Source organism: Rhineura floridana, chromosome 11, assembly GCF_030035675.1.
Source record: "Rhineura floridana isolate rRhiFlo1 chromosome 11, rRhiFlo1.hap2, whole genome shotgun sequence".
Lineage (NCBI taxonomy): Eukaryota > Metazoa > Chordata > Lepidosauria > Squamata > Rhineuridae > Rhineura > Rhineura floridana.
The window spans coordinates 69,598,431-69,621,500 of record NC_084490.1 but is presented as its reverse complement, the minus strand read 5'-3'; the positions used below and the strand labels follow the sequence as shown (position 1 = coordinate 69,621,500).

Here is a 23,070-nt window from a genome sequence, read left to right as displayed (position 1 = left end):
GAGAAGTTCCATACTTTCTGCAAAAACAAGACCAGGAGCAGACTGTGGTACAGATCATGAACTGCTCGTATCGAAAATCAGAGTAAATCTAAAGAAGAAGAACAAAGCAATCATAATGCCAAAATACAATTTAAATAACATCCCAGAAGAATATAAAGATCAAATAAGGAACAGACTTGAGGCTTTAAACTTAGTTGACAGAGAACCAGAAGAACTATGAAGTCATAGACATTATCAGGGAAGAATGCAAAGAGACAATACCTCTAGTTCAAAAGAGAGAAAGACCTCAATGGATGACTGAAGAAACTCTTCAAATGGTTAAAGAGAGAAGGAAAGCAAAAGCAAAAGGAGATAGAAACATGGTCAGAACCCTAAATGCAACAATACAGCGACTAGTACGTAGGGACAAAGAGAACTATTACAATAGTTATTGTATAGAAATAGAAGAGGACAACAAAAAGGGAACAAGAGCCCTATTCCAAAAGATTAGAGAAATGAAAGGGAAATTTAAACCAAGAGTAGGCATGTTGAATAATAGATTCAACAAAGATTACAGCAAAGCCTTTGATTGTGTAGATCATGAAAAACTATGGAATGCTTTAAAAGAATTGGGGGTGCCACAGCATCTAATTGTCCTGATGTACAACCTATACTCTGCACAAGAGGCTAATGTTAGGACAGAATATGGAGAAACCAATTGGTTCTCCATCAGACAGGGTGTGAGACGGGTGTATTTTATCACCCTATTTGTTTAATCTGTACGTAGAACATATCATACGGAAAGTGGTATTGAACCAAGATGAAGGAGGTGTGAAAATTGGAGGGAGAAATATCAATAATTTAAGATATGCAGATGATACCATATTACTAGCAGACACCAGTAATGATTTTAAACAAATGCTGATGAAAGTTAAAGAGGAAAGCACAAAAGCAGGACTACAGCTGAACGTCAAAAAGATTAAAGTAATGACAACAGAAGATTTGTGTAACTTTAAAGTTGACAATGAGGACATTGAACTTGTCAAGGATTATCAGTACCTCAGCACAAGTCATTAACCAAAATGGAGACAATAGTCAAGAAATCAGAAGAAGGCTAGGACTGGGGAGGGCACCTATGAGAGAACTAGAAAAGGTCCTCAAATGCAAAGATGTATCATTGAACACCAAACTCAAGATCATTCAGACCATGGTATTTCCAATCTCTATGTGTGGATGTGAAAGTTGGACAGTGAAAAAAGCGGATAAGAGAAAAATCAACTCATTTGAAATGTGGTGTTGGAGGAGAGCTTTGTGCCTACCATGGACTGCAAAAAAGACAAATAATTGGGTGTTAGAACAAATTAAACCAGAACTATCACTAGAAGCTAAGATGATGAAACTGAGGTTATAATATTATGGACACATAATGAGAAGACCTGATTCACTAGAAAAGATAATAATGCTTGGAAAAACAGAAGGAAGTAGAAAAAGAGGGTTAAACAAGAGATGGATTGATTCCATAAAGGAAGCCACAGACCTGAGCTTACAAGATCTGAACAGGGTGGTTCTTGACAGATGCTCTCGAAAGTCACTGATTCATAGGGTCGCCATAAGCTGTAATCAACTTGAAGGCACATAACAACAACAACAATCCTGAATGCAGTCCATTAGCCATATACTGTATTATGACCTGCCACATGCTTGATAATCCCCTTTTGGTTTTGCCGTTCAAAGCAAGCAGCAAAAAATAGGTCTATCAAGTCAGTGGCAGGCCATTGTACATGGTTGGTGGGCTGTGCTTGGCTTGGAAGGCATAAGTTGTGTAGGCCTGGGGCAAATGAATATGCAGGTGCCACAAATTTCGATTGGCCTCAGTAACCAGACATAATTTGTGTTTCTTGCCCACCATGATGCTCCACTGCATCCTGTCATGGAGAGTGGATGGAAGGGAAGGGCACAGTATCATCTCTGATTTTGTCCTGTACTTTGGAAGCACTTCAAATGCCGTGATATCTATAAAGGTCCACAAAAACCATTGTGGCAAGCAGGAACTTTTGCCTCATCCTTTCCTTGAAATATTTCAATTCCAGCTGATCATTACATTCTATAACTTAAGAAATAGAGCCTGTGTTTGCTCTTTCCTTCCTCTCGATCGCTTTCCCTTTTGTCATGTGTTTTTAGTCACACAGCCCATAGTAAAATTCACTAAACAGCACAGAGTATGGGAAACAAACAGGACGAACTTGAACTCTTAATACTGGATGGTAAAGATAACTTGATTGGCGTAACTGAAACTTGGTGGGATGACTCCCATGACTGGAATAAAGTAACTGAAGAATATAACTTGTTCAAAAAGAACAGAAGGAATAGAAAAGGAGGTGGAGTCACACCATATGTTCAAAATATATATTCCTGCACAGAAATACAGGAGGATGAGCTTGGTAGCCCCACCCAGAGGATCTGAATTAAAATAAATGTGGCAAGGAATAAAAGGAACATGGTGGTTGAAGTCTACTACTGACCATCCAATCAAGTAGAAGACAAGGGTGAAACTGTTGAAAAGCAAATTGCTAATGTTTAGCAAATTGCTAATGATGTAGTAGTAATGGGGGACTTCAAGAACACGAGGATGAAACTTTTGAAAACTCAATTGCCAATGCTTTAAGGAGGCATGAGGTAGTAGTAATGGGACTCTTCAATTACCCTGATATCTGTTGGGAGACAAATTCTGCCAAACACTGCCAAACACAAACTCCAAGAAATTCCTGAATTGTGTTGCTAGTAGGTGTTTCTTAAATCAGAAATTCTAAAGGCACAATGGCAAACAATTCCAACAAGGAAAAAAAGTGGATGATAGCAGACAAAGCCAATGTGGCTTCACAAAAAGCTTGGTGATGACCTGAAAACAAAAAAAGAACACATACAGGAAGTGGAAGGAAGGCTATGCCACAAAGGAATGTACAGACAAGTAGCACAGAAGTGCAGGGATGGCTTCAGGAAGGCTAAAGTTGAGAATGAGCTGAGATTGATGAGGGATTCTAAAAGCAACAAAAAAAGCTTTCTTCAGATAAAAGGAAAAGAAATGGTGATTCAGCTACTCAATGAGGGTAGCAAAATGATAAAATATGACAAAGAAAAGGCAAAAATGCTCAATTCCTACTTTGGCTCAGTCTTCTCCCAGAAGAGTGTCTATGACCCTCCTAGGAATTGTGAAGGCGCAGAATTGCAGCTTGAGATTGATAGACAAATGGTCAATGAACTGCATCCTAGGATGGATAAAGTGCCAGATGGCTGGAGAAGGGCTAATGTTGCCCATATATTCAAAAAGGACAAAAAGGAGGAACCTGAGAACTATAGTCAGTCTGACATCAATCCCTGGGAAACTTCCAGAGCAGATTAATAAGCAGTCAATCTGTAAGGACTGAAAACAATGCAGCGATTACTAGAAGCCAACATGGATTTGTCAAGAACAAATCTTATTTATTTGATTTATATCCCACCCTTTCTCCAAGTAGGAGCTCATCTTGCTAATTAGCCTTATCTCAAAGAGTGCTTATCATTGGTTTCTTCTCAAACTGGGGGAAGGTAACGAGTGGGGTACTGCAGGGCCCAGTACTTTTCAACATTTTTATTAATGACTTGGATGAGAAAGTACAGAGAATGCTTCTCAGATCTGCAGATGAGACAAAATTGGGAGGGATAGCTAATACCCTGGAAGACAGTAATAAAATTCAAAGTGATCTTGATAGGGTGGAGGTCCTTCATCTTCTTTCTTTCCAGATGCCTCTGGCCTTGGTTCTTCGAACACAAAGGCTAACCCCAAAGTATTCAGCAGCATTTTTATCTAAAAGGACCATCTTTTGTAGTTTGAGTCATTTAGCAGCTCAATGGCATCAAACCTCTTAGCAGATTCAAAAGTAGCAATCCTTTCTAATCTAATCTGTCTGTAATACTGACTCCACAGACTCCTTTTTCTTTTTATAAATCCCCAGTGATGTCTGGGCCCATGACCCTATGAAAAGAGTTGCTTTATGCAGCAGAGTTCGTTCATTGGAAATATAAAAAGAATATGAAAGAGCGTGGTGTTTATCTTAAACGAAATAAACTCACTTTATTTAGAAAGTACACGTGGATAGGAGACCCTAATCATCTGCACTAGCTAAATTCAAAAGTGAGAGGGAGAGAATTGTGGGAAGAAGAAGGAGGAACTGGAAGTGATGATAGGCTTGAGAATATCAGTCTAACCAATCAAAGGGGTGCTTAAACTTGAGGAAAGTAACAAGGAGAGAATTCAAGCAGGGGCCCTGCCCCTTTCAACTGACTAACTATATCTATTGCCCCTAATGGTCAGTATATTCAGAGCACACAGCAAGCCACTGCATTGATTGAAGTGAAACTTCCAACAACAGCAATGGAACCAATTCTCTAGAGAGGTAGTGAGCTCTTCAACATTGGAGGCATTCAAGAGGCAGCTGGACAGGCACCTGTTGGGTATGCTTTAAATTGGATTTCTGCACTGAGCAGGGGGTTGGACTCGATGGCCTTATAGACAGACCCCTTCCAACTCTTCTATTCTCTAATTCTATGATTAATCTAAACAACTATTAAAATTGCAGGAGTTTTTTAATCAGGCCAAAATCTGTTAATGAGGGAATCCAGTTAGGGTCAATGCCCACCATGCCAAATGCTGGCATATGCCTCACTCCCCCATTGGATTTGGTTCTGGTTTACTTTTGTTCAATAGCAATCTAGTGGAACAGGGAGGAAAAGCACAATCTATGACTCAAAACCAGAAAATCGAAACTTATAACTGCAATGAATACATTGGTTTATTGAAGTACAAAGCTTAATGAAAATGCAGTGACAAACAATAAAATAACATTATACTGGAAATACAATACAGAAGATGAAATAAAGCAAAATCTGCATAAACAACAGTGGTATAGAAATTAACTGAAAAAGGTTTTAGAAGTATCAAGCCAATTAATGACTGAATAATTTGAGCCAGTAATATCATAATAGAAGCATGCACTAGCAACATGAGGAATGCAATTGAAATAATAATCACAGCGAGCATTTTTGAATGATTAAATGATAACCCTACCATCATCTTGGGGGATTAATGCATAGGCCAGCATTCAGCAGGGTCTGCATGAACCCTAACTGGATCCCCTGATTAACAATAGGCTAGAGATTTTGGCCTAATTAACAGAACCTTGCTCTCTTTTGTATCTGACCATTCTATTTCTGGCTATAGAGTGAGATAAAATTCTTCAAATAAATAAATATTTTTTGTCTATTCTACTGCTAATTAATTTCACTGGTGATTCTGAATTCTAGCATTATGAGCTCACTCTCTATTCACTTTCTCCACTCTGTGAATTATTACATAAGGCTGCAGTCCTAAACACTCTTATCTGGGAGTAAATTTCATTTACTTACTTCTGGTGTTGGGACTGCTAGCTCCTCAGGTATATTACCTCAAGTGTCAGACCCATGACATTACTCTTCATACTGCTGAATCTCCCCCATGCTTTTGTAATCTGTTTCTGTGATCCTTGTCAACTGTTTTGGTTTTTTTCTCAGGCCAAGCATAAATGCTCCTTGCTGCTATAAATGCCATTGACTCTGCTGCTCTGATTCACAAAGGCTGCTTTGGAGTAATGGATTGTCTTTTTATTTGCAACTCAGAGGTCCACAAGCCAGTAATTTTATATAATTTTATATAGTGACCTACATAAGATTCAACCACCAAATTATTGCCTACACACACACGGGTTGGCAGCTTGTGGGTGCAAAAAGATTGAAATTTCTTGCTCAAAATAAGAGATATATATTCACATAACTACTTTTACTTACGTGTATAAAGGGAGATGTTGAGTTCGAGAGCTAGGACTAACACTGTTAACGATGAAACACACAGTAAATTAATTAAATCATTTCCTACTAATTCACTATTGGTACAATATGCACATTCATAGGGCCAATTAGATGTGACAGCATTCAGACCATTAGCAATTGCATGTCTATTTTTAGAGTAAAGTAATGTTCAGTGATATTGTACTCATATTGGGAGGGGGGGTGAGTACTATATGTATTGTCCAGTATTGCTATTTAGTTTTCTGGCATGTTGGGGTTTTTAAGGGGGTTGGTGCACACATAGAGAAGCTTCTCATGCATCCCAAATGCACAGATGGCAGTAGGCAAAAATAAGTCCATACAGTCCTGTGACACACACACCCCTCGTCCCTAAATGTGTGAAGGATTGTCTGAATTGTCCTTTTGCAGCAGCAGTGCTGGCAGGGTATTGATTACTTTTCCAGGTATGGGTGGTTGGGTGGGAAGAGGTGGATTATTGTAAGGAAAGGCAATTTTGATAGCAAAAGGGCTCCTATTGGGAGGAAGGGTGGGATACAAATAAAATCAATCAATCAATATTTAAAAAGCAGGCTGAATGGAAAGTATCAATCACCCTACCCCTTACCTCAGTGAATTTTCCCTTAAAAAACAAACACTAAGTCTAAAATAGTTTGACTGTAAGGGTAAATGCTACAGTAGAAGTTATTCCCACCACCAGCCTATTTCAGCTGGTTGGTTTCTGTCAATGGCTGATTTGGTGCTCCCATCCAAAGTACTCCAGTCCCACCTCATCTCTAGCCCAACCTCACAAAAACACACACTTCAAATCATAGCAAAGATAGGTTTAGCTATATTATCCTCTCTCACATTTCCTCCTAGCCCAAATTCAGTGTCATCAAAATAACTGTACAACATGAAGCATATGCATACTGCAAAAACCTTGCCTTATATCACTTTAAAACTCCCATTATGTGAAACCATAAGAAGAAAGTGCAGATAATTTAAAAATACATATACAAATGTTCTCAGACTATAGAAATAAATGAAGCTCACAAATTAATTGGCCTGTGTGGTGTTGTGAAGGATCTTCTCTGAAATCTGTCCCAGAGGCCTCCAACAACCTGGAACAATAAGAATGCTTTTGGGGATCATTGCCTGTGCGTGTAATTAATACTGCTATTACTGGTGATGATGACAATAGTAATTAATCACATTTTCCACAGTGGTTTTCAGCACTGAAAATTACTTTGCAAATTGTAGCTTCTTATTTCATCTCCAAGTAGGCTAGAAAAACAGGTGGTTTAGAGTGACCCTACATGGGTTAGGGGTTGTGGGAATTGTTTGGATCACAATTTGTGCAAACCTTTCTGCATTGGCGCAGAGTGTTAAGCGGCGGTAACGCAGCCGAAGCTCTGCTCACGGCCGGAGTTCGATTCCAACAGAAGGAGGAAGTCGAATTTCCGGTAAAAGGGGTCGAGGTCCACTCGCCTTCCATCCATCCGTGGTCAGTAAAATGAGTACCCGGCATATGCTGGGGGGTAAAGAAAGGCCGGGGAAGGAACTGGCAATCCCACCCCATATATACGGTCTGCCTAGTAAACATCGCAAGACGTCACCCTAAGAGTCAGAAACGACGCGCACTATAAGTGCGGGGACACCTTTACCTTTTACAGGTTCATTTCAGTGTTGCAGGAAGACAACATGGGCACATGTTATGGAGTGGCTGGGGAGGAGGCGACACTTATCCTCACTTTGCTGGAGCCATTGGCCATGCTGGGAAGAATATGCATCAGAGAAATGAAGGCAGGAATGGAAAGAAATTTGCTTTGCTGCTCCATCATGGGACATGATTTAATAGTTGCATAAAGACTTGGTTGGTGTCTGTAGCTTCTCTCTCTCACTCACTCACTCCTCGTATCTTTCTCTTTTTTTCTTTCTTAAATTTTTAATAAAAATATTAAAAAGAGCAAAAAGAGTTCCTTGCGGAATGTGGAAATCTTTCCTCCCTGCCCCCATGAGTTCCTTCCTGGTTAATAAGTGGCTTAATTTTAATTAATAATTTAATTTTAATTAATTTTAATTAATATGTCATTAATTTTAACAGTTGTATAATTTGGGGCGTGGATGGGTATTTACATATTTATAAAATCACTTATTTTTCACCTTTCAGTCCTAAAAAGGAGCCCAAAGGCAATTTGCAGTTAGAAACTTGTAATAAAACCAGAGAGCATTAAACAGAGCCATCAACACATAGTCAAGCAGCAGATAAATTTGGAACAATGACTCTATTGCTGGAACTATTCTGCTACATTACATATTAAAACTTATACTGAGTCAGAGCTGTAGTCCAGCCAGCCTCATACTGTATATTTTGACAGGCAGCAGCTCCTCAGGGCCTTTCCTAACCCTGCTACCTGAGATCCTTTTAACTGGATATCTAAGGAATTAAACATGGGAACTCTTGTATACATGGTGTGTGCACTCCCATGGAGCTATGACCCTATGTTTTGTTACCAAAACTCCCATAAACACACTAAAATAAAGTTCACTGACTTGGCCTATTTCTGCTGGTGGTTCATATTGCTTCATTGTAAAACAGTGGGAGATATTATCAGCCATTAGTTCTGCTGCTGAATCTGGAGGCTTCACTTTGGGTGGCAATATTCTATCCCAGGGAACTTCTTCATATGTGCTAGAACATTCATTAAAATAAGAGAAAGACGTTTTAAAGCAGTTATAGCTAGTGCATTAATGACAATCAAATAAATTACATAGTATTTTTTCGATGGACAGATTCTGTAATGTAATTGTGCATATAAGGAAAATACATGAGAGTTTATTTTATCTGTTCACAGGAAATGAGACTAAGACAGAATACTTTATTTCACAAATATATATATATCTGGTTGTCTTGTAAAGCACAGAGTATGGTGTGACTACTTCATAATGTATGAGAAATGATACGCTGAAAGAGCCAGAACAGGACTGAGTTCTTAGGGGTTTTTTTTAACAATAGTCAAAACCATGAACTTTACCTCATATCAAAGGTCAGCATTCCACTACAGAACTAGCTAAACCACATATGGATGATATGCTACATGTGTACTCTGTTGTCTTTCACATACATCTGTCAAAGTATAATTTAGGATAGGATGCTTCTGGTGGCAGCTAGGAGTATGAGAATGTATATTTGCTTATTGAATATGTGTTTCATTTACATGTGTGCCTGAGTGTCTATCTAACACACACACACACACACACGGAACATCTTATACCTCCAGATCAATGACACTGGTATGTGTACCTGCATGGCTGCAAAACAACCCAACAGAACTGTGTCCTAGGCCTAATACTAACTAAGGTGATAAACCAATGCCTGGGTTGTATCCCTTGAAATAGCAGGTCTGGGCATTCAATTGACTGAATGCTCATCTACTTTTTTTTAATCCTTCCATGAAAAAACTAGGCAAGAATTCTAGTGCCTGATATCTAATTTCATGTGTGCAGGCAGGACCAGCTCAATCATGAGGCGAATGAGACAATTCTCTCAGGCAGCAGGCAAAGGGGAGTGGTGAACTGGCATATCCCCTTCCCCTATCTCATTAATAGCTGCTAGTCTTGCTGCTGGTGCCAGGGTTGCCTGACCACTCATCTACCACCACCTATTGAGGCAATCGTTTCTGCTGCCCCCTTCCTTCTCCTTCCTGCCTTGCTATGAGAGAGGGCACAGTGGCTGTGCTGTTGCGGTTTGCCACAGTGGAGAAAGGCTCTTTAAACTTAAAAACTTTTCTATTTAAACAGCTTCTTTGCCACAGCAAACTACAGTGATAGTGCAGGAACTCTCCTGGTCACTGCGCCCAGAATGCTTCACTCTGAGGGAGGATCCCCTTGGCTCTTCCTCAGAGTGAGGCAGGGAGGTGAAGCTGTCAGCTTGTTGTAACAAGGGTTCAACCCAAAGGTCTTGCATAGAAACCTGTCATCCAATGCCTTTTTTCAGGTAGCAAAACTATTATTGCAATATTTTGTTTACATTTGTAATGGGAAGGAAACCACAGATCATTGCACGAGGCACAGTGTTATATGCCATTAGAGGTTAACCAACAGAAGGACATGGAAACTGTTGTTAAAGAATCCTTCTTTGCTAGAAACAGAAGCTCACCTTTGTGTTGTTGAGGTGTACATATACTTCTGGGCTTTCTCATCTCTGCAGGCTTCAGAAGAGGGTTCACTTGACTTCATATGAAAACATGATAAAAGAGGAACAGCATTCAAGAGAATGCAGACACTAGCACTTCAGCCGGATTGTTCCCAAACTGTGTAATGCCCCAAGCACACATGGATCAAGATTGCTACTTCTTTTCCTGCCTCTGTGCCTTTTCAAACAGCCTGGCATGGAGAAATATAATTTATAAAGCTTCCTCACAGTGCTCAAATTACTGGGGCCATGGGAGAAGGTAAAGTGGTGGCCTTAATGAAATTGAGAAGCGCTATCCCTCTGATTTCTTCCAGTGTTAGCTAAATCTTCAACCTTTAGCCTTTTAAACCCAGTTAAAGAGGCAATCACAAAAGATGGGGGGGAATCCTCCTCTGCCACACTGTAATTTGAGCACTGCCTTCCCTGAGTTCATTTCTATAGCAAGAAAAGCTTCACTTAGAAAATATTGGGTGTGTCAAGCAGGAAATGGGTGAGAATTTTGATTCAGTTTGCATTTCAAGCAGAATTTATCAAATTCGCAATTTCCAAAACAATATGAGAAACGAAACACAGCCATTCTTCAAAATTTGCATTTATTAGAATTTTGGGATGCAGTTCACCAATTAAACATTTACAAAAATTGATATATTAGGGGAAAGTGTCCATAAAAATGAATACATGAGTGAAAATATGCAAAATGGCATGAAATGATGAGAAACGGCTTGCAAAAATGTATACCTTTGTCAAAACTGCCTACAAAAATGTGTTTATTTGGAGAAATTCTCACTAAAACTGGAGAATTTTCATGAGGATTTTTTTTAAAAAAAATCGCAGATCACTGTAGAAATGTAGAGAACTGAATTTAACTTTGGAAAAATGAGAAACTGAGAGAACTGAAACAGACAGATCTTTCCATCCCTAGTGTCAAGTTGCTGTTAAAAGCGTAGAAATGGGACCTATGCTACTACTATGTACTCAGGAGTTCTGGGACTTGCTACTGGTGGTGAGTAAAGTCAATGTTACTTCACATCATCAGATGTAATGGCTTTTGCAAGCACATACAGTATAGTGTGATGATTCACCCAAAGGCATTCAGAGTTTGGTGAGCTGAGTTTTTATATATGCAACACTTGCAGAAACAAATCTGTCAAATGGTTTAAAAATTCTTCGGGTCTTGAAACACTAGGGAACCACCCTTCTCCCACACATACCTATTAACTGAAATTGCTTGCATTTTAAGTACCCTAACTAGGTATGTATAAAGACAAAAAATACATATATATATCATAAGGTTGTTTTTTTTGTGTTGAAATTATGATGTATTTTTACAGGAGGCTAAAATGATCTATTATTACTCATTTCCTAGATACCAGTAAATAAAACATGTGATTTGAGGGTTTCTTTTACTTTGAGGGAGAACACCTGTTCCTCCTGCTATCTTAAACGGTCCACAGCAGAAGGAAAGCCACCACAAACAGAGTGATTAAAAAAGAGAGCAGCTGTTATTCAAGACATTTTATTCATTCGTAAAACATTTTAGAGTAGAAGTAGAGCATCTTTCAGCTCTAACAAAGCCCCCAAGGCAGTTAAAAAAATTTAAGGACAAAAATAAAAACTAAGGGTGCTTTCAAACCCAGCTATATTAATCATTGCTTGTGATGTTCCTATATTAATGTATATACGGTAAGTGTTGGTTGTTTAGAAGATACATGGTAAGTGGAGTGAAAGAGGGGGAGTGAATGGGCAGTAGAATGCGAGATGATTGGCTGAGTGTTTAAAATGGCTGAATGTATAAAAGGAAGAGTGAGAGTGGAATCTGGGGGGGAGAAGAGAACTGAGTGGGTTGCTTGGTGGGGTTTAGAGAGTTGTTTACCAGGAGGGAGGTGGAGTTCGGATTAGTATTGAGTAAAACCATATGCTTATGTGCCTTAAGAAGAACTCTTGTTAATCTTGTTAGCTTTGTTAGCTTTGTTATCTGTAATAAATACTTAATTTGGTTTACCAAAGGCCTGATCCTTGGCTGGGGTTTCACAGACCAGAAGGGAGGGTAAGGTAATGACCAAGGCTGAAGGGGAACTGTAACAAATGGTGGCAGCGGTGAAGAGAATAACAATACCAGTATTCAGAGTCTCTGGGAATACTAGTATTGGGACGTTACTGGTGGTTGCCTAGCAGGGGGATCTGTTGAGATCTGTGCTAGAGCGGGGAGAGAAACCATAAGAGAGAGCGGTCTGGACTGGTGGAGTCCCTGGTGGTGCCTAGTGACAGGCAGTAACCACGAGCAGGTAGGAACCTGACAGGGAGAGCCAGGGAAGGACGCATCACATGTGGTGGCAGTAGCGGTGGGATACGAACAACAGAGAATCCAGATACGAACCAAAGAGAGTCCCAAAGACACGTGGTGACAAAGGAGACTACGTCACAGGTGTTGGCTGTAGCAGTGAGATACGAATACTAGACAATCCCTAATAGTTGTGTGGCAAACAGAAATAACAAAACAAGATTACTTGTGAGAGTGACTGGCAAAGAGTGTGTGGCAAAGAGTGAGTGAACTCAAACACCATGGCTGAATACATAAAAACGAAAAGAGAGGAGCTGGTGGAGAAGTGCATAACATTCAATTTACCTCACGAGGGTAAAGGGGTAGATGAACTGAGGGTAGCACTTATAGGATTTGCAACTGCCCAGCAAAAACAACCTGTCAGGGAAGAGACCCCAGAAGGATATTTAAGCAATCCCGCTTATATAGAGTACTTGAGAGAGAAGTTAAGATGGGAGGCTGAGGAAAAAGACAAGCAGAGGGAGTTGGAAGCTGAGAGATTGAGGGTGGAAACTGAGAGAATGAGGATGGAGGCTGAGGAAAAAGACAAACAGCGGGTCTTTGAGGCTGAGGAAAAAGACAAACAGTTGGAAACTGAGAAGTTGAGAATGGGGTTTGAGGAGAGGGTGAAGCAACGAGCAGTGGATGCCAAATTACAAGTAGAAAAGTTAAAATTTGATAGAGAGAAATTTCACTCTGAGGAGACAAGGAAAGACAGAGATGGAGCAAAAATAAAAATTACTCCAAAGGTAAACAATGAGCCTGGTCAAGATCCTCAAATTTACCTCAGCACCTTTGAAAAAGCAGCTCAGTTGTGGGGGCTACCTGAAGATAAATGCATGCAGTATTTATCAAACCTGATTAAAGGGGAATTGGCTGAGGTATACCAATATTTCCCCTCAGACAGGCCCGTCACCTATGCTGAATTCAAAGAAGCAGTGTTTAAAAGATTCAGACTGGGGCCTGATTATTTTCGAAAGCTTTTCAGAAACTGCCAGATACAGACAGGGAGGTCTTTCGTGGAGCTGGGGGCAAAACTGATGGACATATTTGGGAAATGGCTGACAAGTGCAAAAGCTCAGTCTGTGGAGGAGGTGAAAAACCTCATGATATTGGATCAATTATACCATCAGTTACCACCAGAAATAAGGCTCCTGGTCAAAGACCGTTCCCCTACATCGGTGCAGGAGGCCGCAGAGATGGCGGATCACTTCGCCTCGAACAGAACTGGCTGGGTGGGGAAAACATCAAGAGATTTTAAACCCAGACCATATAACGCTGGCAGAAGGGACGTGGTACCACAGAGAGTGAGTCCTCCAGTAAAATCTGAAGGGCACAGGACACCCCAGAGTGGATCTGTGTACCCTAAAAGTGAGGAGAAATTATGCTACAAATGTGGTAGACCGGGACACCTACGTTTTCAATGTGAGGTTGCCAACCCCATTAGTAATCCTGCTCAGACAAGGACAGTGAAAACAGAGCCCAAGGCTTTAGAAACAGCAAAAAAGGTTCAGTTCTGCCAGATAAACTGGACAGAAGTAACAGACCTTGATTCAAGTCTGAGAGAGGAAGTGAGTGTACAAGGGGCAAATTATTGGGCATTGCTTGATACTGGTGCTGCTCAGACATTACTGAGGCCAGATTTAATAAAATCTGAGGTAATATTACCTCAGGAAACTGTGACTATCCAAGGAGTGAGGGGTCAACCAGAAAGTTTGTCTGTGGCCCTGGTGGATATGACTTGGAGAGGCCGAGAGGGCCGATATAAAGTAGGCATTAATGCCCAGCAACAAGAACCAGTAATACTGGGAAGGGATGTAATGGGCGCCCAAGGAAAGATCTATGTAGTGACGAGACAGCAAATTGGCAGAGAAAAAGAAGCCATATTAAGGGGGGCTGAAACAAACAGGGTGGAATCTGTTAACCAGCCTCAGGTCACCATAGCAACCACTAGCAGGCCTGCTGAAGGAGACAAACTGTATCAAGTGGTCTCTGATAATGATGAGGCAGATTAATTCAGGGAAGAGCTACAAAAAGATATAAGTTTGAAGCAGATAAAGGGACAAGCTCTGACCCAACAGATTCCTTTCACTGACAAACTGAGGAATCAAGTTGTGTGTGAGAATGGGATTTTATATCGACTGTGGATGCCTGCTGAGAGAAAGGATGAATGTGAACCAGTGAAGCAATTAATAGTACCTAGCAAATACAGAACCAGATTGCTAGAGGTAGCCCACGATGTCCCATGTGCAGGACATCTGGGAATAAAAAAGACCAAGAGGAGATTGGCTGCACACTATTATTGGCCAAACATCTCCAAAGATGTAAAACAACATTGTCTATCTTGTGGAATATGCCAAAAGGTGGGAAAAAGTGGAGTAAAGACTAAGGCACCCTTAAAGCCCCTTCCTATAATTGGACAACCCTTTTATAGAGTGGGAATAGATTTGGTGGGCCCTTTTTCCAAACCCACAAGGCATGGCAAGAAATATCTATTGGTGGTGGTGGATTTTGCCACCAGGTACCCAGACGCAGAAGCACTAAGATCCGTGGAAGCCCCTGTAGTGGCAGAGGCTTTATTAAAAATCTTTATGAGGCTGGGTTTCCCTCATGAAGTGCTGATGGATCAAGGCAGTGTATTCATGGGAGAAGTGATGCAATGTATGTGGAAATGTTGTGGTCTAAAACATCTAAAGACCACTACTTACCATCCCGCCACTAATGGGTTAACAGAGAGATTCAATGGCATTTTGAAGGGCATGATCAGAAGCTATGTTCAAGATCACCCACAAGACTGGGATGAACGGTTGGGATGCTTCTTATTTGCATATAGAGAAGTCCCTCAAGAGTCAACAGGCTTCTCACCCTTTGAACTCATGTTCACTAGAAAAGTGAGGGGACCTTTGGAATTGCTAAAAAATTCATGGGAAGGAACCCTGGGAGAGTACAAAACATCTGTAGTAGATTTTGTATTGTAATTCCGCAATAAATTAACATCAATGATGGAGGTGGTGGAAAAGAATTTGAGTCAAGCACAGGAGAAGCAACATTACTGGTATGACAGAACAGCCAGGGAACGTGTGTATGATGTGGGAGATATGGTTATGGCGTTCATACCCAGGAAACATGACAAATTACAGGCTAACTGGGAAGGACCATATACCATCAGAGAAAGGCTTGACACAGTGACGTATGTAATTACCACAGACCAATTAAACAAAAACAAAGTGGTTCATGTAAATATGTTAAAGCCTTACCATACCAGGGATGCACAGGTGTTGCAAGTTACCTTATTCCCTGAGGGAAGTGGGCCTGAACTTCCAGATTTGGTACAGGAAAGCAAAGACAAAGGAGGGGTAGATCAAGTGGAATGGTCAGAGGAGGTGAAGGAGTAAGCAAAAGAGGAGATTCTGAGAGTTTTGAAAACCTATAGGAATCTCTTTAGCAACAAACCTGGCCGAACCAGTATAGTTATACATTCCATTGATACTGGAGATCATGCCCCAATCAGATCTGTTCCGTACCGTGTGAATGGGAAAGTTTTGAATGAGATCAAAAAGGAGGTGGAAGATATGCTGGAATTAGGAATGATCAGGGAATCCATCAGTCCCTGGGCCTCAAGTATTGTCCTGGTTCCGAAAAAAGATGGAACGACAAGGTTTTGCATTGATTATCGGCTAATCAATAAAATTACTGTCCCAGATGCGTATCCTATGCCTAGGGTAGACGCAATGTTAGAGTTATTGGGGGCAGCAACCATTATCTCTACACTCTACACATTTTGGCAAATGGAACTAGACAAGCAATCCAGAGCCAAAACTGCCTTCAGTACACCAGATGGGTTATATGAGTTTGTGACCTTACCCATGGGACTAAGGAACTCACCAAGTTCATTTCAGAGGCTAATCAATACTGTGTTGCGAGGCATGTCAGATTTTGCAGTGGCCTATATCGATGACGTGGCCATTTTTAGCAAGTCGGTGCCCGAGCATGTCCAACACCTGACAACAGTATTGGAGGCCTTAAGAAAAGCAGGCCTCACAATAAAAGCTAAGAAATGCCAGTTTGGACTAAAGGAAGTAATCTATTTGGGACATAAGGTGGGGAGTGGGAAAATCACCCCCTTATGGAGCAAGGTGGAGGCAATACAAGCGTGGCCGATCCCCTTAACCAAAAAACAAGTAAGGGCATTTCTGGGTGTGGCTGGATTTTATAGGAAGTTTGTGAGAAATTTTGGGGAAATAGCAACCCCCTTGCATGAATTAACAAAGAAGAAGTGTTCTGAGCGTGTGGTATGGACGGATGAATGTCAGAAGGCTTTTGATCTACTGAAGCAAGCCTCGTGCCAAGGACCCATATTAATAGCACCAGACTATGAGCAACCATTCATCGTGGCTACAGATGCGTCGGACCTGGCGCTGGGAGTCGTCTTGCTACAGGAGAGAGAAGGCACCAGACATCCAGTGGCGTACCTGAGTCGCAAGCTGACGCCGAGGGAGAAAAACTATTCGTCGGTCCAGAAGGAGTGTCTAGTGGTCGTGTGGGGACTGAACAAGTTGCGCCCATACGTGTGGGGACGAAGATTCACAGTGACTACGGATCATCGGGCCTTGTTATGGTTGCAGACTATGAAAAACCATAACACTATGCTGCAGAGGTGGTCCTGGGCCCTACAGGACTATCAAGTGGACTTCCAGTTCATAAAAGGCAAGGACAATGTACTGGCCGATGGACTTTCCAGGCAAGTGGCTGGGACTGCAGTGACGTGACCAGACAGAGGAACAAAGAAAGACATTTTCCCCATAGAGACTTTTATTTGTTAACGCGACGTATAAATCCTGGAACAGGAATAATACTCTGCTGTTGTTTAAGGGGGGGGAAATGTGATGTTCCTATATTAATGTATATACGGTAAGTGTTGGTTGTTTAGAAGATACATAGTAAGTGGAGTGAAAGAGGGGGAGTGAATGGGCAGTAGAATGCGAGATGATTGGCTGAGTGTTTAAAATGGCTGAATGTATAAAAGGAAGAGTGAGAGTGGAATCTGGGGGGGAGAAGAGAACTGAGTGGGTTGCTTGGTGGGGTTTAGAGAGTTGTTTACCAGGAGGGAGGTGGAGTTCGGATTAGTATTGAGTAAAACCATATGCTTATGTGCCTTAAGAAGAACTCTTGTTAATCTTGTTAGCTTTGTTATCTGTAATAAATACTTAATTTGGTTTACCAAAGGCCTGATCCTTGGCTGGGGTTTCACAGACCAGAACGGAGGGTAAGGTAATGACCAAGGCTGAAGGGGAACTGTAACAAATGGTGGCAGCGGTGAAGAGAATAACAATACCAGTATTCAGAGTCTCTGGGAATACTAGTATTGGGACGTTACTGGTGGTTGCCTAGCAGGGAGATCTGTTGAGATCTGTGCTAGAGCGGGGAGAGAAACCATAAGAGAGAGCGGTCCGGACTGGTGGAGTCCCTGGTGGTGCCTAGTGACAGGCAGTAACCACGAGCAGGTAGGAACCTGACAGGGAGAGCCAGGGAAGGACACGTCACATTGCTCTTCTGTTGTAAGGTGAAAGAATTACCAACCCACTGTTAACAATTTCAGGGGTATACCACTTTTGGGGTGTGTGCATCAAAAGTGCATACTTTACGTGTTTTCCGCTCCCATTCCCGATCCCTTGAGATCACTATGCTCCCCTTCTCTTGATATTTTGAAATGAGTGCTTCTCATCTCCACTTTAGCACCGTTTGAGTGTGTGTTTACCAATTTTGAATTAGTTTGCATACACTAATTGAACTATTGTGATTTTTTTGTTACAGTGCTTGCAGCACAGGGGAAGACGACCACAGCCTTACTTCTGAGTAAATATTGTTTTGTTCAGGCTACCTCCTAACTTTTCTGATCAGTTTTGCAACCTGGCTAGGAAAAGCATTGGCTTGATTATTTTCTAGACATCTTCAAACCCAGTGCTTGATTATTTATGTGAGTTTCCAATTAGACTTTCATTCCATTGTCCATGCTTTCTTAGGGCTGTATCCAATGCTAGTCCTACTCACAGCAGACCCCAGGTCTCCTCTAAAACCCTCAGGTAGACTTGGGAATCTGAAGAAAACTATGCTGCTGAAAGTTGCTGAATTGTATTAAAGAGAAAGTAAGCAGTAACACAGAATAAAAATGTTTTTGCTGTCCACCTAAAGGTAATCAGGTCAGTCTAACCTCTCTTGAAAGGATCCATAAACCAAGTGCTGCTACAGCAAAGGCCCTATTCCACATTCCCATAAACTGAGCTTCATTTGCTGGCAGGTCAAAAGATTGTTTCAATCTATGGATGGGTTCATAATGGGAGGAAGCAGTCTTTCAGATATGTTGGCCCTAAGCCATTTAGGGCTTTATTGGTAAGCACCAGCAGCTTGAAATGGGCCAGGAAAAAATTCAGAAGATAGTGTAATTAATACATGACTGGAACATGATCTAAAGAATTTATGCCAGAAAGCAATCCAGCTGCTGCACTTTGGACTGGCTGCAGTTTCCAAGCACTGTTTCCAACCCCACATAAAGCTCATGAAGTAATCTAGTTGGGAAGACACCAAGGCATGTATCACTGTGGCCGGATCCACCTTTTCCAGGAAGCAGAGCCACTGGGACACCCACCAATGCAGCCACCTGGATATCAAGGAGCAATGCTGGATCCCCCCCAAATCCAGAACATGCTGAACTCCCAATCCTGAATTAGCACATCTACTAACCAGTAGCACCTCTGTCTTGTCTGGCTGGAGCCTCATCTTGTTGGCCCTCATCCAGTCCTTCACTGCATTGAATGGTTCAGAACTTTCACAACCTTCTTGGCATTAGTTAAGAAGGAAAGAGAGAGTAGGGTATCATCAGCATATTGGTGAGATCCAGCCCCCGAATCCTGGATGATCTCTCCCAGTAGCTTTGTGTAGAGAATAAGATACAGCCTTAGGGAACTCCATAAGCTACCAGCCAACAAGCTAAGCAGTAATTTCCCAGGACCATCTTCTGAGATTGTTCAGCCACATAGAACTGGAATCACTAGAATGGTACCTCCAAGTCCCATACCAGCCAAGCATCACTGGAGGATACTATGATCGATAGTACTGAATTCTTCAGAGAGATCCAGCAGAATCAATAGGGATGTACTCCCTAGTCATCTACCAAACCTATTTCAGATAAAAAAACTGGGCCTGGACCCAGGTTATAAAGAATCTAGATCAGCCTTTCCCAACTAGTGGGCCACCAGATGTTGTTGGACCACAACTCCCATCAGCCTCAGCCAGCATTGCCAATGGTCAGGAAAGATGGGAATTGTGGTCCAACAACATCTGGTGGCCCACTAGTTGGGAAACGCTGATCTAGATAAACTGTGTCATATAAGAAAATGTGAAATTCAGTTGCCATCACTTGCTCTAGGACCTTACTCAAAAAAGAAAGGTTGGAGACTGGCAGATAATTGTCTATGATAGTGAGATCTAATGATGATAACTGCTTCCCTTTAAAGATACAGGTATACAACCCTCCTGCAAGAAAGCATTTATGAACACCATGACCCAGCTGGCCAATCCTCTGCAGCTTTTACCAGCCAGAATGGACCTGGGTCCAACAAGGAAGTGGTTAGACTCATTCCTTCAAGCAACTTGTTCACATCTTCAGACTGAATAAGATGAAACTCATCCATCAAAATACCATATTTTTAGCAATAACTTTAGTTATCATCTCACTAATGCATGATTTCCACTTGCAAATGCTTTTTCTCTCTCATGAAGACCATTTTAACTCTGAAGGTTTATGCAACAAAATCAGTTGCAGGAAACAAAATTACCTCAGTGTCTGGGTCCACATGAAATGCAAATGTATGAGGTGAGAAATATTCTTTGGTTTGAGGTGGAGCAGGTATAACTTTTACTGGGCTTGTCCATCCTGAAAAAAAATGTTGCATTTCTTGTGCTATGCAGCCTACTGTAGCACTTAAATTCCAACTTAATCACATAACATTTGTATTGGTATGTACAAATATTAACTAAGGATTTCATAATGGTGACAGTGGTAGAAATAATGAAGCCTTTGGCAGTATTTCACTGAGCCAATGTTACAATAATAATAATAATATTAAATTTATTAGTCGGCCATCTGGCTGGATGTCCAGCCACTCTGGGCGACGTACAAGATAAAAACAATACATTAAAACGTTAACATTTAAAACCATAACAATAAAAACCTAACCCACCCCAAAAGCCTGCCTGAAGAGCCAGGTCTTCAAGGCCCAGAGGAAGCTCATCATAGAAGGGGCATGGCGGAGATCATTTGGGAGAGAGTTCCACAGGGTGGGGGCCACTATTGAAAAAGCCCTCTCTCTAGTCCTCAGCAGTCTAGCTGTTTTAACCGGTGGGATCGAGAGAAGGTCTTCTGAGGCTGATCTTGTTGAGCGGCATCCCTGACGATGCTGGAGGCGCTCCTTCAGATAAACTGGGCTAAAACCGTATAGGGTTTTAAAGGTCAAAACCAATACCTTGAATTGGGCCCGGTAAACAACCGGTAGCCAGTGCAACTCCTTCAGCACTGGAGTGATGTGATCTTGCCGGCGGCTGCCTTTAATCAGACGAGCCGCCTCATTCTGTATCAGTTGCAGCTTCCAGACCGTTTTCAAGGGTAACCCCATGTAGAGCGCATTACAGTAATCTAGGCGAGAGGTGACCAGGGCATGTACTACTGGTGGGAGCAGATGGTTGGGAAGGTAGGGGCACAGCCTCCGTATCAGATGGAGTTGATACAGCACCGCCCGGCTCACAGCCAAGACTTGAGCTTCCATGGTCAGCTGGGAGTCAAGAATGACCCCCAGGCTGCAGACCTGGTCTTTCAGGGGCAATCGTACCCCGTTGAGCACCAGGTCCACATCCCCCAGCCTTCCCTTGTCTCCCACAAACAGTACCTCGGTTTTGTCAGGGTTCAGCTTCAGTTTATTCCTTCCCATCCAGCCACTCACCGACTCCAGGCACTTGGACAGGGTTTCTACAGCCAACCTCGGTGCAGATTTAAATGAGAGATAGAGCTGCGTGTCATCCGCATACTGATGACATTGCAGCCCAAATCTCCTGATGATTGCCGCCAGCGGCTTTATATAGATGTTAAACAGCATCGGGGAGTGGATGGAACCCTGTGGCACCCCACAAGTGAGAGGCCAAGGATCCGAAACATCATCCTCCAATGCTACTCTTTGGTACCTACCAGAGAGGAAGGAATGGAACCACTGCAATACAGTGCCCACCATACCTAACCTCTCCAGGCGAGAACATATGTTATATGTTCAAAATATTCCTTCTAATGAGGAAAAATACCAACAACTGAATGGTTGGAGCAGTCCTTTTCAGTGAGCTGAAATGAACTGTGAGTCTGGCTGAGAAAAAACTTCAGAAAATGCTAGGGAGGAACTGAAGGAGCTGTGTAGGTAAAAGAGTGAAATTAAGGTTGGGAAGAATCGGGGAGAAAGTGGTCCCAAGAAGCAGGGGAAACGAAGAGACAGGTAACAATGAGACAGAGCAATTGGAGGAAGGGGCAGAGCAGATACTAAGAAGCAAGAATCTGAAGGAAGGGCTGATAGAAAAGACAGGCCCAAAGAAATAAAGGGGAGAAGACACAGGGTTAACAAAATGTGGGGCTAATAATGTGTGTAACTTGTGGAAAAGCATAATATCAGGAGAGGCTGCATGATTCAGACATTTATTCCACTTTAAAGAGTCATGGCTTCCCCCAAAGAATCCTGGGAAGTGTAGTTTGTGAAGGGTGCTGAGAGTTGTTAGGAACTCCAGTTCCCAAAATTCTCTGGGAAGAGGGGCTGACTGTTAAACCACTCTGGCCACTGGAGCTCTGTCAGCCTGTTCTGTACATCTGGTAGACCCAGAATTGCATATTTTGCACTTCATGTGATAGAGCTTAAGAAGAGCCATGGTCAGCAGGGAAAGGGTTAAACACCCCATTTCCCCATCTCTTCTCCTTCAGCACCTGACTGCAGCCTCTGGTTGCTGCTTTTCATTAAGCAGGATAATGAAAGGGGGAAAGTATATAAAATTCTCCATAGCCTGTATTTTGGCCCTTTAAGGCACATCATTTGTCATTTAGACACCTATTCTGTTTTTTGTATGGGGCTTGCATCACATAATATAGCAATAACAATGAGAACAGTAAATGATAATGCCACCTACCTCCAATTTTTGACCTGACAGAAACATCTGGCACTAATCTGGAGCTCCATCGTTGGTCCTGGTTTACCTCTTTCAATAGCAATGAGAGTCTTTTGTCCGCAATCTGAGCTGTCCGGTGTGGGATGGGTGCCCACTGTGGAGGCTGCCTATCTCTGCCATTCCCCAGGGGGTCAATGGTTTTGTTGTACATGATTTGCTGATCAGCTTCAGATCTGGCTCCTGGGCTCATAAACCCTGAACAAAGGTTAATTACTGGCAGATCATCCCGGTGCGGAGCTAAAGGGTAGCTTTTATCTTCAGGAGGAATGAATGGATTAGATTTGAGAAAAGCATTACTATACTTGCTGTGGAAACTGGAAAAGTAATGTCTGTCTTTGGGTCCTCTCACAAAAGGCATATACATTCTCTTTAACAGATTTTCATGCTGCTTCTGATGCATCTTGTGCAATGAATCAATAGGAGGATTTAAGTGACTAAACTGCCTTGTGGTGACCTGAGAAGCCAT

General features: G+C 41.9%; 1 protein-coding gene across 1 annotated transcript in view; it reads right to left on the bottom strand.

The window, feature by feature from the left end:
• Positions 1 to 23,070, bottom strand: part of SPMIP7 (sperm microtubule inner protein 7) — a 74,006-nt gene extending 50,936 nt beyond the window's left edge. Inside the window, exons 1-6 of the mRNA XM_061590424.1 lie at positions 22,566 to 23,070; positions 20,189 to 20,286; positions 9,998 to 10,071; positions 8,392 to 8,530; positions 6,892 to 6,959; positions 5,839 to 5,880 (exon numbers count right to left, since the gene is read on the bottom strand). Coding sequence (XP_061446408.1) covers positions 5,839 to 5,880; positions 6,892 to 6,959; positions 8,392 to 8,530; positions 9,998 to 10,071; positions 20,189 to 20,286; positions 22,566 to 23,070 — 926 coding nt within the window. The remainder of the gene's footprint in view (positions 1 to 5,838; positions 5,881 to 6,891; positions 6,960 to 8,391; positions 8,531 to 9,997; positions 10,072 to 20,188; positions 20,287 to 22,565) is intronic.